The sequence below is a fragment of the Quercus lobata genome, chromosome 9 (genome assembly GCF_001633185.2).
Source record: "Quercus lobata isolate SW786 chromosome 9, ValleyOak3.0 Primary Assembly, whole genome shotgun sequence".
Lineage (NCBI taxonomy): Eukaryota > Viridiplantae > Streptophyta > Magnoliopsida > Fagales > Fagaceae > Quercus > Quercus lobata.
The window spans coordinates 33,072,164-33,086,145 of NC_044912.1; the positions used below are offsets into that span (position 1 = coordinate 33,072,164).

General features: G+C 38.0%; 1 protein-coding gene and 1 non-coding gene across 2 annotated transcripts; one reads left to right on the plus strand and one right to left on the minus strand.

The window, feature by feature from the left end:
* The first annotated feature begins 8,373 nt into the window (after positions 1-8,373).
* LOC115960256 lies at positions 8,374-10,916 on the plus strand. The gene has a single exon (XM_031079050.1). It carries the CDS (start codon positions 8,564-8,566, stop codon positions 10,715-10,717), a length of 2,154 nt encoding a protein of 717 aa, XP_030934910.1. The 5' UTR covers positions 8,374-8,563; the 3' UTR covers positions 10,718-10,916.
* A 1,200-nt stretch (positions 10,917-12,116) lies between these two features.
* On the minus strand, positions 12,117-12,189 carry TRNAV-UAC. The gene has a single exon. It is a non-coding gene; the product is annotated as a tRNA-Val (tRNA).
* Between the last annotated feature and the right edge of the window lie 1,793 nt (positions 12,190-13,982).

A 13,982-nucleotide genomic window follows, 5' to 3' on the forward strand; every position in this document is an offset into this window, starting at 1 on the left:
GATATTTATAGCTATTTCTAAATAACAAAGAATAATAAAGACAATCACAAGTCACGACAGAGGGAAAACATGGAGAGAGAGAGATTTTACTTATTTGTGAGAGGTGAAAGAGAGTGATTGGGCGTGAGGTTGAGGTGAGAGAGAGAGTAATTGGGTACTTGGCTATTTAAGGTTTAAAAAAAATAAATAAATAAAGGAAAAATAAAGAAAAAACTATTTTGTAGTTTGACACCCAAATTAGCATCATGCACTCTATCAACGCCTCGCAGTTGCTCGACCACCCATCGCAGCGACACTCATACACTTTCTCTCTCGATGCGAGAAATGATATGGAGGTGTGTCATACCTTGGGTGTGTGACTAAAATATGAGTCGATTTTAAGGAAATTACCAAGGGTAAGTGAAGTCACCACCAATCATTTGGTTTTTCTAAGGCGTGATTGATCACCTGACTCTATTTGATTTTATTACTAATCCTAAGCTAAGAAAAAGGTCGTTTTTCCTAATCTAATGTGAACAGGTAAAAAATCTTGATTCTTGAGTTCAGAAGCCTGGTTACGTGTAGGGAAGGTATTAGACACCCCACAACGCTTGTCCGTAGATAGTCGTTTTTGTTTTGGTAAAGTCATAATTTTCAGACATTGGTAGTTGAAAATGAGCTATTGGCATTAGCTTTCGAGACTTTAATCAAATTAGGCTTTAAGGATTGGATTCAGAAAGGGTGTGGTCTCGATCAATTCTTTCCAAGTGTGTTTGGAATCATTGCCAAATTTTCTCGGCAACAATCTAGCAGTATTTCACCTTATTTTTTAAACAGAAATCTAGCAGCGCTTTGCCTCAAATGCGTCATAGCATACAAAACGCTATTCTCACCAAGCTTTTGACGTGAGAATACGGCAATAGGGATGCCTATTTTTACAAAGAAAATCCAGCAAAGTTTCGCATTTGGTGCGCTATGGCGCACTGGTAGGGTTTCATGCCTATGTATATAGCGCGTGCCAACATGCTCGTGCTAGGACTAGCCGGAGCCCCTCAAAGCATTAAACACGTTGATACATGATGCATACGCGGGGAAACCAATGTCATTTGGTGACATGGATCGGGATCGTCTCACCACGATGACCATGCATACTATATAACATGAATATGCACCTACAACAAATGCCTTGAGCACATACTCATGCCAGAAGGTCCATAGCACCCATGTCTAGAGAAGGCTGCTCATATAGCCATGAAAGTCCATCATACAAAGTGCACAATCACCCATACACACGCAGGCATATATATATATATATATATATATACACACACACACACACATACATCATGCACAATGCTATCATACAGAGTCGGAAAGTAAAACAGACATTTTCATATCCAAGGAACGCAACCCAAGCAAAGAGCAGAAAAGGGAAAGGATACAAGGAGAGGGAGAACCCTAATACATGCTCTAGAGAAGAGGCTTAGAGAGAGAGAGAGAGAGAAAGAGAAAACCACTCAGGAGGGGCTAGGCCCCCTAATCTACTAAACATTTTCCTTTGTGGGCTTGCATCCCTACCCTTTTTGCTTGCACCTAGGAGGTTGCACCCTTGCTCCAAGTGTCCATGCTCTATGGGTGTGCATGCAATGACAAAAGAAACAAGTTAGCAGACAAGTAAAGAATAAAATAGAAGGAAAGCATGCTAAAAGACAAGCTAGCAAAAGATGCCAAACGGGGGCAAGAAAACATATAATCAAACAAAAAAAGGGGTGTCCTAGGAGGACAAATGTAGGTTTGGATCGGGTGTGCATAGTTCCATGAGATTGGAGTATGGACGACACATAGACTCATGCATAAACATTAGGGGTGGCAAAGTAAACCCAAAACCCATTTGCCCACCCAAACCCACCCACTCTAATTGAACCCAAACCCACCCAATTATTAGTTGGGTTAAATGGGCATCAACCCAATTAGACCCAATGATTATTGGGTTTTAACTAAAAACTCATTGAGGCCCATTTAACCCAAAAAAAATATACCCAAATTCAACCCAACCATTCCCATTAAAAAAAAAAGGAAAAGAAAAGAAAAGAAACTAGTATATGAATAATCAAAGTATAAACAATTAAGTAAACAAAAACGAAATTGAGCTTCCTTCTTCTTGATCTCCATTTTCTCAACCACCAAACAGACCATAATTTTAACACACGAAAAAAAAAAAAAAAAAAAAAAAGCTTTTTTGTTTTTTGGCAATGACAATTCTCATAGATCATTCAAATCCATTGACCTACATTTCAGAAAATTAATAACAACAAAAACAACAAATTGGCCATCGGATCTGTACGAAACCCGAAGATTTGAAGAAATGCAAGACATACGGACGGAATGTGGATTGAAGATACGAACCTAGAGGATTCATAGTACGATTGTGTGGGAAAATGTGGTTGAGATCTCTTTCGGCAAATCACAGAGCAGAGAGAGAGAGAGAGAGAGAGAGAAAGAGAGATTGGAGCTCTGAGTAATGGCATTTCATTTCTGACCGATTCGTTACAAAAAAAGAAAGGCCAAAATTTCTGATCATTAAATGCCAAAACTCTTGCCTGAGATTTCGGAGACCGAAGCGATGAGAAAGGAGAGGGAGAGTTTGTTGGATTTTCGATTTTTTCTTATTTTCTTTTCAGCGAAGATAGAAAGAAACATTGGGAAATGTCAACGTCGGCAGCATGATTTATTTTATTTCTTGAGAAATTCCAAGAAAGTTTTGAGCTTGAAATGAGATTTCTTTGTATTTGTTGCACTGTTTGGTTACCAAGAAAGTGAAAGAAAATAGAAAAGAAAAGAAAATATTTTTTTATTTGGATTTTTAATATAATTGCTGATGTGGATGTGCTTATATGGAATGTTTTAATCCCAAGAATGGAGACTAGAGAGAATGGAAAAGGAAATCCAAGAAAGTGTTGGGGTTTTCACTTTAATGGTATTTTGGTGATTTTGATAATTGGGTAATTAGGTGAGTTGGGGTTTACCCATAATAATTGGGTTGGGTTGGATTTGGGTTATAAGCAATCAATTAAATGAGTTTTAATGGGTAAATGAGTTTTATATACCCAACCCAATTATGCTCACCCCAAACCCACCCATTTGACACGCCTAATAAACATCTAGGCAAGCGTGCAAAGATGCAAAGATGCAAAGAAAATCAAACAGGTGGCACAAAGCAAGAAAGGCAAGCATATCAACATCACACAAAGTGGAGAAAGGTGTGAATCAAGCACACCAACACCAAAGAGGTGTATCTTACAAATGGTTACATCCAAACAAGCCCTAAGAGGGACAGATGTAACCACACAAGCAAGTGGCCCCAAAGACTAGCAAACACAAGCCCACGGAGGGCACAAAGCATGACAAAGCCTAGATCTAGACAGGCAAACACGGATATAAAGCATAGAAGCAAGCAAGCAAACATGGATATGCATAAAAAAAATGATCCAAACCCTTTTATATAAGCCTAGGTGTATGGATGTAGGCCTAGACCACAAGATCTAGATCTACACCCTACCAAAAGGGCCAAAACACAAGAAAAAAGAGATAACAAGAGATATAAAGGCTTTAGAAGTATATGACATAGCAACCAACATGTAGATCTAGACACATGAACAAAGAATAGAGCACTCAAATATAGAGATATGTACAAGAACATGGCAAAGAGCACATAAACACATGGATCTAAGCAAGAACATGGTAAAAAGCACCCAAACACATGGATCTAGACATAAGCATGGCAAAAAGCACATAAACACATGGATCTAAGCAAGAACATGGCAAAAAGCACCTAACACATGGATCTAGGCACAAACACAATATTTAGGCATATCCTAACCCAAGAAGGCTAGGCCAACATCATCAAAGCATTAAAACATGATAAGAAGCATGGAGGCATGCTAGGAAAGCTATAAAACATGTTAGGAAGCAAGATAAAACAAGAAACAAGTTAGGAAAAGCAATAAAGCATATTATGAACAAGATAAAACAAAGGGTGTAGATTGTAGCTAAAAAGCTACAACTACACCCCTTGAATCTCAAATCCAAGGTCATAAGACCAAAGAGAGGAAAAAGAGTGCAAGAACACTACCTATTGATTGTTGAGAAAGGAGAGGAATTAAAGATTTTTTGATGTGTTTGGGAGAGGATTTAGAGAGAAGAAGAAAGAGAGTCTGCCCAGGAAATTTCTAGAAAATGCCCAAAATGGTTTTTTTTTTTTTAATTTTATCTGAGGGTGTGAGAGATCTTGCCCTCAGCCTGTTTTTATGGGTGTTGAGCCAAACCCATGTGAATGGGTGAAGGTTCGACTAAATATATTTTCCCCTTTAGATTAAGAATTTTACAATGGAGTCGCCACTTATTTAATTGGTGGAGTAAATAAGAAAACCATAATTAAAAAATTCATCATTTTATTTATTTGAAATTGAATTTACATTGATCATAGGAAATTACATGGCTTTGGTTCTAGATACAATCTAAGATAAAGTATATGGCTTTGTTTCTTAGTTACAATTTAAAAATTGAAAATTACAAGGATTAGCATTGATCTATCAACCCTTGATCTAAGCTCGGAGGTTATGTTACAAGGTGGAAAGGTGTTAGGTACCCACTTTGCCCATTGAAACCGGTCTTCTAGATTATGGTGGCCAACATTCATATCATATCATCTAAAATGTTAATCAATTTACAAGTTGAATTTAATGTGTGTGGATGATGATAACCTAAATTCAAGGATTTGAGAGAATTATGAAACAAACATCTTTTTTCACATTTTTGGTATTGATTTAAAATTAAAGCTAGTATTATGCACGAACATGTGATGAACAACCAAGAACATGTGAAGAATGCATATGAACATTTAAAAACATTCAAACATATTCAAGGAATTTAAATAAACACTAGCATGCTCTCATCTTAATCTCATCATAATAATATAAAAAACAAGTTAGGAAAAGGGGTTATACCGGCATGTAAGATCCACAAGGTGAAGGAGGAGACTTTTGATGGAGGTCCTAAGCGTGGAGTAGAAAAGAAGAATTAGGAGAAGGAGAGTGAATCTCACTCAATACCTTGAATTTCAGGAAGATCAAGATATAAAAAAACTACTCTACTTTACTAGAACTCAAGAGAGAAGAAAAGATGAGATTTTTCTTTTACATTTTGGAATGGAAGAGATAGGGGTTTATATAGTAATAGTGGAAAAAATATGAATAGAATGTCATTTAATGAGGGTTGACAAAGAATCAAAAAGAATAATGAACCTAGACCCTATATCAGGCTTTGGGGAAATTCGGTGAATTAAATGTAGAAATTGGTGGGAGAGAGGAGCAAGCAAAATTCGGTTTTTCCGTAGTTATTATAACAACCTGCAGAGCCAAATTCAAAAAATCATATCTTACTCAATTCTAATCGAAATTGTCTCGTTCTTGTGCACAAATTGAAGCCCCAGATGTCTAGTTTCTAAGAAAATTAACCTCATTCATAAATTCAAAATATTCTGAGAGAGATATCAATGAAATAGTAAGCAGAGGTCATTTGTTAGAAAATAATTTTAGCACAATTAACATTAATAGGTCCCAAATTAGTTCCCAATTAACATTAATAGTCTTCAATCACTCTCATTCTAGACTTAATTAGTTCCAAATTTACCCTAATTAAAAAGATAATTGCACAAATTACTCATTGAATAATTAATGTTTGACTATCTAATTAATTAAGTGTGTGTAACCTTACCATAAAATGTATTCCTAGCCAATCAAATTATGACACATCATTAATATCAAATTGATTATAATTATAACCAATTGGAATCAATTGTTCATAATCACATATAGTCAGACTCAATTTGTGATAGTGCATCACTTTTCAGCTCTGGTAACCACTTAGTAGCCACTGCCTGTAATGGCTTGATGGAGGCCTTCTCGAGCTAGGATTAGTTGATCTTGGTGTCCTTGGAAAGGTCTAGATGTGTAGTTTCTAGAAAGCTAATGAACTTTGAAATCCAACGGTCAGATCAAAAGTTTGGTCTTGGGAAGCGAGCTGATGCGCCTTGCACAGTTTTCAAGATATCTCAATCGTTTTGACTCCGATTTCGACCCATGAATAGTCATTGGAAATGGGATTCAATAATATTTGTGTTGACGTTGGTTTCAACCCATTCCAATGGTCGGATCAAAATTAGGGTTTCTAAGGCCCTTGAAAGTCAACTCCGGGTCAAACTTGATTGAAGTTGACAAAATTTTTTGGGTAGCCCAGGTTTGATATAGAAACATGAAAAATGTTGTTTTGGAATGATTTTGACCAACTTTTACTTTCGGTCAACCCAAGGTTGACTAGGGGCATCTTGGTCAATTTGACCTAAAATGACACTTTGAGTGCTCCGATGCTCAAACGGGTTGCGCCACGTCAATCTAGATGTTTCTGTGGCCCCTTGGAAAAAGGTTAATGTTTTTGAGATTTTCGGGGTCCAGCACATAAATCGAGGGCGGACAAAATATGGTATCTACACACTTTTATTTTTTACATATTGGGTGATAGAAAAATTATTTCCTCACCAATGGAACCTAAATCTTATATATTGGGTGACGAGATTAGAATTTCATCACCTCTAGTAAGTATTTGATGACGTGAACCTTTCGCCACCTTAGATCTCACTTTTGGAGATGAAATATTTTGTTACTATAGACACCAATGCATCTCGTGCCCTAAAAATTTCAGTGGCGCCATATTTTCATGACCTATAGTGACGAAAAAAATATTCCATCACCAATTTGAATATCTTTAGAGACGAAATATTGATTTCATCACCAAATAAATATTTTATCGAATTCAATGATGAATTTTGTTTTTCCTCACTGAATGTTATCATTTAGAGACGAAATTGGTTTTCCTCACTAGATTTTGTCGCTATAGTCCATGTTTGTTGTAGTGTTAAAAAATGATCTATTAAAATCGCAATTGATGAGCACATTTTACTCCTAATAAAATTGTCATATCTTCCCCCCCAAATTAGTAGCCCTCTAACATCTTCATGAACTCGTGCTTATATACTAAGTTTCCCTCCTTGTTTCTGTAAATCATAGCTAGTATCACTCTGTTACTTTGTCTCTTTGCATCAAAATTTAGTTGAAACCAACCAAAAAAAGAAGGTAATCCTTACCAAATCAGATTTTTTTTTCATATTCATCTTGATTTCTTTCCAAGCCAATCGACATTCCATGTAAGCTCCATTAACATTTCTCATAATTTAAAGGGGTTCACAATTTTATCCCCACACAGATTCTTTTCTATTTGTTCTTTGTTCTGACCATCTCAAGGGCTGCATATAAAGTGAAATCTCAGGTTTCTATCCTATGCAATCCCAGTAATTAACTAGGATCAATTGTTAGTTTCACCCAATGCATTAATATATTGATTTTTTCTGAATTTCTGCATTTGAAGAGGTCAAGATGACATTAACCACACTTGCTTAGTTATGGGACACTAGAGAAATATGTAATGATTGCAGGATGATTTGCAAAGAGCAAACATTCTAAAACTAAAGGGCATATGCTTTAAATTGGAAATCTTTGCTTGAGCATTTTCTCAACTAAGCAAAACAATTTAGGTCAGGATGTAATCATTTCTGAATTGGAAATCTTTGCCCGTAGCATTTTCTCAACTAGCAATATGCCCTATATCAGTTTCCATATCAGCAAATTCAGCCTTGCTTGGATGTTCAGTTTCCACTCTCCATGGTGCAGAGCAGGTACTTGAACCTAAATTCTCTTTTAAACTGTCCATCCCTTTTCTTATTTGCACAGATATCCTCCCCCCCCCCCCCCAAAAAAAAAAAAAACCGAAAAAAAAGAAAAAAAAAAAAACCGAAAAAAAAGAAGTTTACGAACACAATAAAATCTGAACATTTTTGTAACATTCTTTCTTTTAAGTTGTGTTGAGTTTTGGTGTATCATTTTTTTTTATTAAAAAAAAAAACTGAAATTGAGTTAACAGCTCAGCACATTTTGAAAATGTTATGATATTTTAAGGCCGGGTTGAAGAATTCAAGAAGATAAAAAGACTTGGAAATCAACCTTATCCCAAGCTGTAAATAGTGTGTACTTTCTCTTGTCAATTACATTACAACACTATTCTTTAGCCAAAGAAAAAAATAGCAAAAACATTGTTGGCTAAATATGTACGGGGTAAAAATGTAGAAAGACAGGCCAAAAATTCCAAAACAAAGCAGAAAAGGTCTGAGACTATTAACAGACACACAACAAAGGAATTGATTACCCCGAATCCAACAACGCAATCTCGATAAAAATTGACTACATTGGATCAAGCCAAGAAATCTAATCCCACCCCCCACACACACACACAATCCTCAAATCTTCTTGGCTAGGAGTAACACCACGTGTCACATCCTCAATCAAGTGGGACCCAATCATCTCACACCACGTCATCTCTTACACCACCAAAAACCCACCTCCTCAAATATATCATCATCGTCATCTTCACACTCCACAACTTCTCACAGACACACACACACTCCACAGTCACAATGAAAACCATAATCCCTCTGGCTCTGTCCCTCTTGCTCAATTTTTTAGTGTTGTGTGCAGCGGCGGACCATGAATCTTCAAGCAGCACCAGCACCAGCACCACCATACTCTTCGCTACGCTTGGCGGAAGATCAGCCAACGCCTTTGATGTCTTCGCGCTCCCAACGTGGGACCCACCTTCAATCACCACCGAAATCAGAATCACCGATGGTCGGTCTCTCAATTTCAACGGCCACTTCCCTTCCTCCTCTCTCTTCTCTCTCTTAACCAACCAATCCCTCATCCAGACCCGACCCGAACCGATCCCAACCGAACTCATCTACGTCACGGAGCGAAACGGCACGTGGAACATCTACTACGACGCCGTTTTTCGCAACACTCCGCGAAGCACCAGATCCCGGTCGGCACTTGAAGAAGAAGAAGAAGAAGACAACCTCGTACGTTTTCAACTCCCTTTGTTGGGTTCGATGCAAAGCAACAATCAGATTTCGATGAAAGATAAGCCCAGTTTGAGTGGGGACTATTTGGTCTACGTGTCCACTCACGAGGACACGGGTGAGCCGAGGACGAGTTGGGCAGCGGTGTACTCGACCGAGTTGAGAACCGGGTTAACTCGGAGGTTGACACCTCTTGGAATCGCCGATTTTAGTCCCGCGGTGTCTCCGTCTGGGGTTTGGACAGCCGTGGCTTCGTATGGAGAGAAAGGTTGGAACGGTGATGTGGAGGAACTCAGTACGGATATCTATGTTTTCTTGACTCGGGATGGGACTCAGCGAGTCAAGGTCGTTGAACACGGTGGGTGGCCGTGCTGGGTCGACGAGTTGACTCTGTATTTTCACAGGAGGGGTAGTGATAATTGGTGGAGTATTTACAGGGCGATTTTGCCGAGTGAGGGTTTGGTTTCTACTGAGTCGGTTGTGGTCGAGCGAGTCACCCCACCGGGTCTCCACGCGTTCACACCAGCCGCGTCACCAGGGAACAAGAACTTCATCGCTGTGGCTACGAGAAGATCCACCTCGAAATTCCGTCACATAGAGCTTTTCGACCTGGCTAAGAACGAGTTCAAGGAGCTAACTCGGCTCGTGTCACCCCAGACTCACCACTTCAACCCGTTCTTCTCGTCCGATTCGAACCGAGTCGGGTACCACAGGTGTAGAGGCGAATCGAATGGAAGAAAAAACACACAGCTGTTGCTTGAGAATCTCCAAAGCCCAGTGGCTGACGTGTCACTCTTTAGAATGGACGGTTCCTTCCCTTCTTTCTCACCGGCAGGTGACCGTATCGCTTACGTAGAATTTCCGGGCGTTTACGTCGTGAACCGGGACGGTTCGAACCGGCGTCAAGTTTATCCCGATTCCGCATTCTCGACCGTGTGGGACCAGGTGCGCAAAGGTGTTATCTACACCAGCACGGGCCCTACTTTTGCTGAGCCCACCACTGAGGTTGATGTAATTTCTATCAATGTTGATGATGATGATGATCTCAACGGCCAACCAAAGTTCAAAAAGTTAACTACCAATGGGGAAAACAATGCCTTTCCTTTCCCTTCACCCGATGGTAAATGGGTCGTGTTTCGTTCGGGTCGATCGGGTTACAAGAACCTTTATATTATGGACGCTGTCGATGGGGAGAGAGCTGGGCTCCAAAGGTTAACTGAGGGTCCATGGAGTGACACGATGTGTAGTTGGTCACCGGATGGTGATTGGATCGCTTTTGCATCGGATCGAGAAAACCCGGGAAGTGGGAGTTTCGAGCTATATTTGATCCACCCGAATAGGACCGGGTTGAGGAAATTGTTTCAAAGCGGGTCGGGCGGGCGGGCGAACCACCCGACTTTTAGTCCGGATGGGAAAAGTGTAGTGTTTACTTCAGACTATGCTGGCATATCAGCTGAGCCAATCTCAAACCCACATCATTACCAGCCGTACGGTGAGATCTTCACAATGAAATTGGACGGCTCTGGTTTGAAGAGACTGACACATAATTCGTTCGAGGATGGGACTCCTACGTGGGGTCATAGGTATACTAAGCCACTTGATGTGGAATGGTTAAAGGGTGGGCCACGGTGCTCGTTTGAGGATTGTCACTGGCTCAATCAGACGCCTAATCAAAATCATGGTGATGTCTCATCCAAGCCTCAATGTCGTGCATAAATGTTTTTGTGGTTTTATGTTAATTAGTATATTTTATAAGCAAGAGTAATATGTATTGTGTCTGTGTGACTATAGTAGTACTAGTGACTAGTGATTAATTCACCAATGTTAGTAGGTGTGCTCCTTTGGTGCTTTTTGTACAAAATATTAATGATGATATGAAAATAATAACCACGAAAACAAGGAGGCATTAAGCTAATTTTGTATTGTGCTTTTGTAATTTATAACTTTAATTGAAGGAGCCAAGTTCAACTCTTCCAAAGGAAAACAAACTGGGGTCCAATATTTGCTAGTATATATTTTGTCCTTGCTTGGATCCATGTTGATTAAGATATAAAAGACATCAATTTTTGTTATGCATGTGTTATGTAAACCAAGATTGGAGACCTGAACAGTCATAGTTTTTAATTAATAATATACGATCAACAACACTTTAGAATTTTGAAAAAAAAAAAAAAAAAGATTTTAGCTCTTAACCAATCCCGTGGCATTGATGCTACAAATGTCATATAGAAACTATAGGTATGAGGAAGTTGAAGGGGCAATGGGGCAAGGGGCAGAAGAATCTAGAGCTCTTCAATTTTCTATATTTTCATTTGTTGTTTTATGAATGCAGCATCAGCACGAATAACATATGTCAAAATGCCTGTTGGCTGTATTGCAAGCACACAAAAAAAAAAAAAAAAAAAAAAGCTTAGGTTGCAACATCTATCTATGCATCATGAAATCTCGTTGTTGTTTTGTCAAAAATAAAATAAAATAATGTTGTTGAAGTAAAACAAACTGGGGTTCAATATTTGCTATATATTTTGTCTTTGCTTGGACCCGTAATGTTGATTAAGATATAAAAGACATCAATTTTTGTTATGCATTTGTTATGTAAACCAAGATTTGAGACCTGAACAGTCATAGTTTTTAATTAACAATATACGATCAACAACACTTAGAATTTTGGGAAAAAAAAAGATTCTAGCTCTTAACCCCTCCCGTGTCACTGATGCTACAAATATCATTTAGTAATGGATTAGAAACTATAGGACTCATGAGGAACATGAAGGGGCAAGGGGCAGAGGAATCCAGAGCTCTTCAATTTTCTATATTTTCATTCGTTGTTTTATGAATGCAGCATCAGCACGAATAACATATGTCAAAATGTCTGTTGGCTGTATTGCAAGCACACACAAAAATGCTTTAGGTTGCAACATCTATCTTTTGTTTTTTCTTTTTTTTTTTAGCTGGGTAATTGGGGGTTGCAACATCTATCTATGCATCATGAAATCGCGTTGTTGTTTTGTCAAAAATAAAATAAAATAATGTCGTTGAAGTAACCCCGTGGGCCACGGGTGTCTTTCGAAGTTACAAATGACAAATCCTCCATTAAATAAAAATATAAGGAAAATGTTGCTGCCCAGGATCGAACTGGGGACCTTTAGTGTGTAAGACTAACGTGATAACCACTACACCACAGCAACTGTCTTTACTCTATAATAGAAGTAAGAATATCTTTGGTAAGTTGACCGTATCACCTTTTTCTTTAGTATCAATTAAGTCCCTCCTTTATTAAACGAATTTAGATAGCAAATATCTCAAATTTATTACTTTTTCAGTTAAATTCAATGAAACCACAACAATTACAAATGCAATCTAAAAAAAAAAAAATGATATCCTTAACTTTTTTTTTTTTCTTTCTTGTGGTGCACAACTAATAATTTCTTCAAAAACCTTTTGCTGAATTTAACTGAAAAAAGTAATAAATTAGGGGTATTTGCTCATTTCTCAAACATAGAGGAGGCAATTGGTTATTTTCAAAGATAAGAGGGGAATTGTGAACTACCTCAAACATAAAAAGGAGAGTTTTTTTCCCCAAGAAAAAAAAAATTGTTATATATATATATATATATATAGGAAATGAAAGAATATATGGTACTCTAAACCATGAAACAAATAATTAAACTAAAATATTAAATAATAAAAAAGCGATAACATTAGGTAGAGGAAGGAAAATAAGATTAGTTACTAACAATTTTTGTGGATTTTATTCTGTTTCAGTTGGAAAATATTGTACCAATAGTAAACAGGAACGAGAAACCCCTTCAGGCTAAATTCTAATCCATTATGGGTCATTCCAAGTCATTTCAGCCAATTCCGATTGATTATTCCAATTCAATATAGTCAAATTTTGACTTGCTCCTCTTTTTGAAAAAATAAAAAATACATATGTTGGAGCCAAATATAATTTTAAGGATAAAATTTAGTTACAAAATCAGTTGTAGTTTAAAATTATAACCTTACTCAATAAAATAAACATTGTAAGGACCAAAAATATAACAGCCCAAGCCCACTCAAAACAGTGAGTTACCCAGCTTAATCCTAGCCCAAATCAATAAAATTTGTAAGAGATGGGAATGAACAACAACAGGGATCTCTGCCCGAGGACAGTTATAGAGTAGAAGCAAGTTTATATTGAAAAATAGATGAGCATAAAGCTCTACACAAGTTCTCCCGAGAAGGTTAAGTTTACATAAAAATGATACTATTCACTCTTTTCTCTCAATGCTCTTCTTAGTTTCTTTCTTTTCTCCTTTTCTCTCTCTATCTTTTTTTTTTTTTTCTCCACTCTTTTCAGTGCTCCCTCCTTCCTTTATATACTTCTTCACCTATCATATCTTCACCATCCATTCTCACCTAACCCTCATCCTCCTTTGACACTTGTTACTTTTAACATCTAAAGAAGGTGGTGGAAGGAATCTACTTAACTGTGACTTACACTGTTCAGGTCACTTCCTCATTAATGTGGCTGATAAAGCTGTTGCCCACCATTTAATGCGAATGCAACAGGCTACACCAGGCTAAAAGCCTCCCTGATGTCCACTGACTTCTACTCTCTTCAGAACACTATAGAGTATTTTGACTTATCCATTTCCTTCCTCGGACGACTTTCTTCCTTGGGCCCATGGCCTAGGGCATTCCTACACTAATGCTATGACCCTTTAACTTCATCTTCGGTCCTCGGGCACCCACAATAGCTCCCTAAAATGTTCGCTATTTGTTTGTGAGACAAAAGTGAAGTTTTAGTCTCATAAGTAATCATACACGTGCCATATGCGTTCCCACATATCAACATCCTTTCACCTGTCTTTCGCACACTCTTGGTGCTTTGGAATCCACGATCTCACATTTATGGTGTCAGGCAGCTGCTTGTCTCCCCACATTCTACGGCTTGATCAAAATCCCACGGTCCCTATTTCCTATCACTTATGGGCGG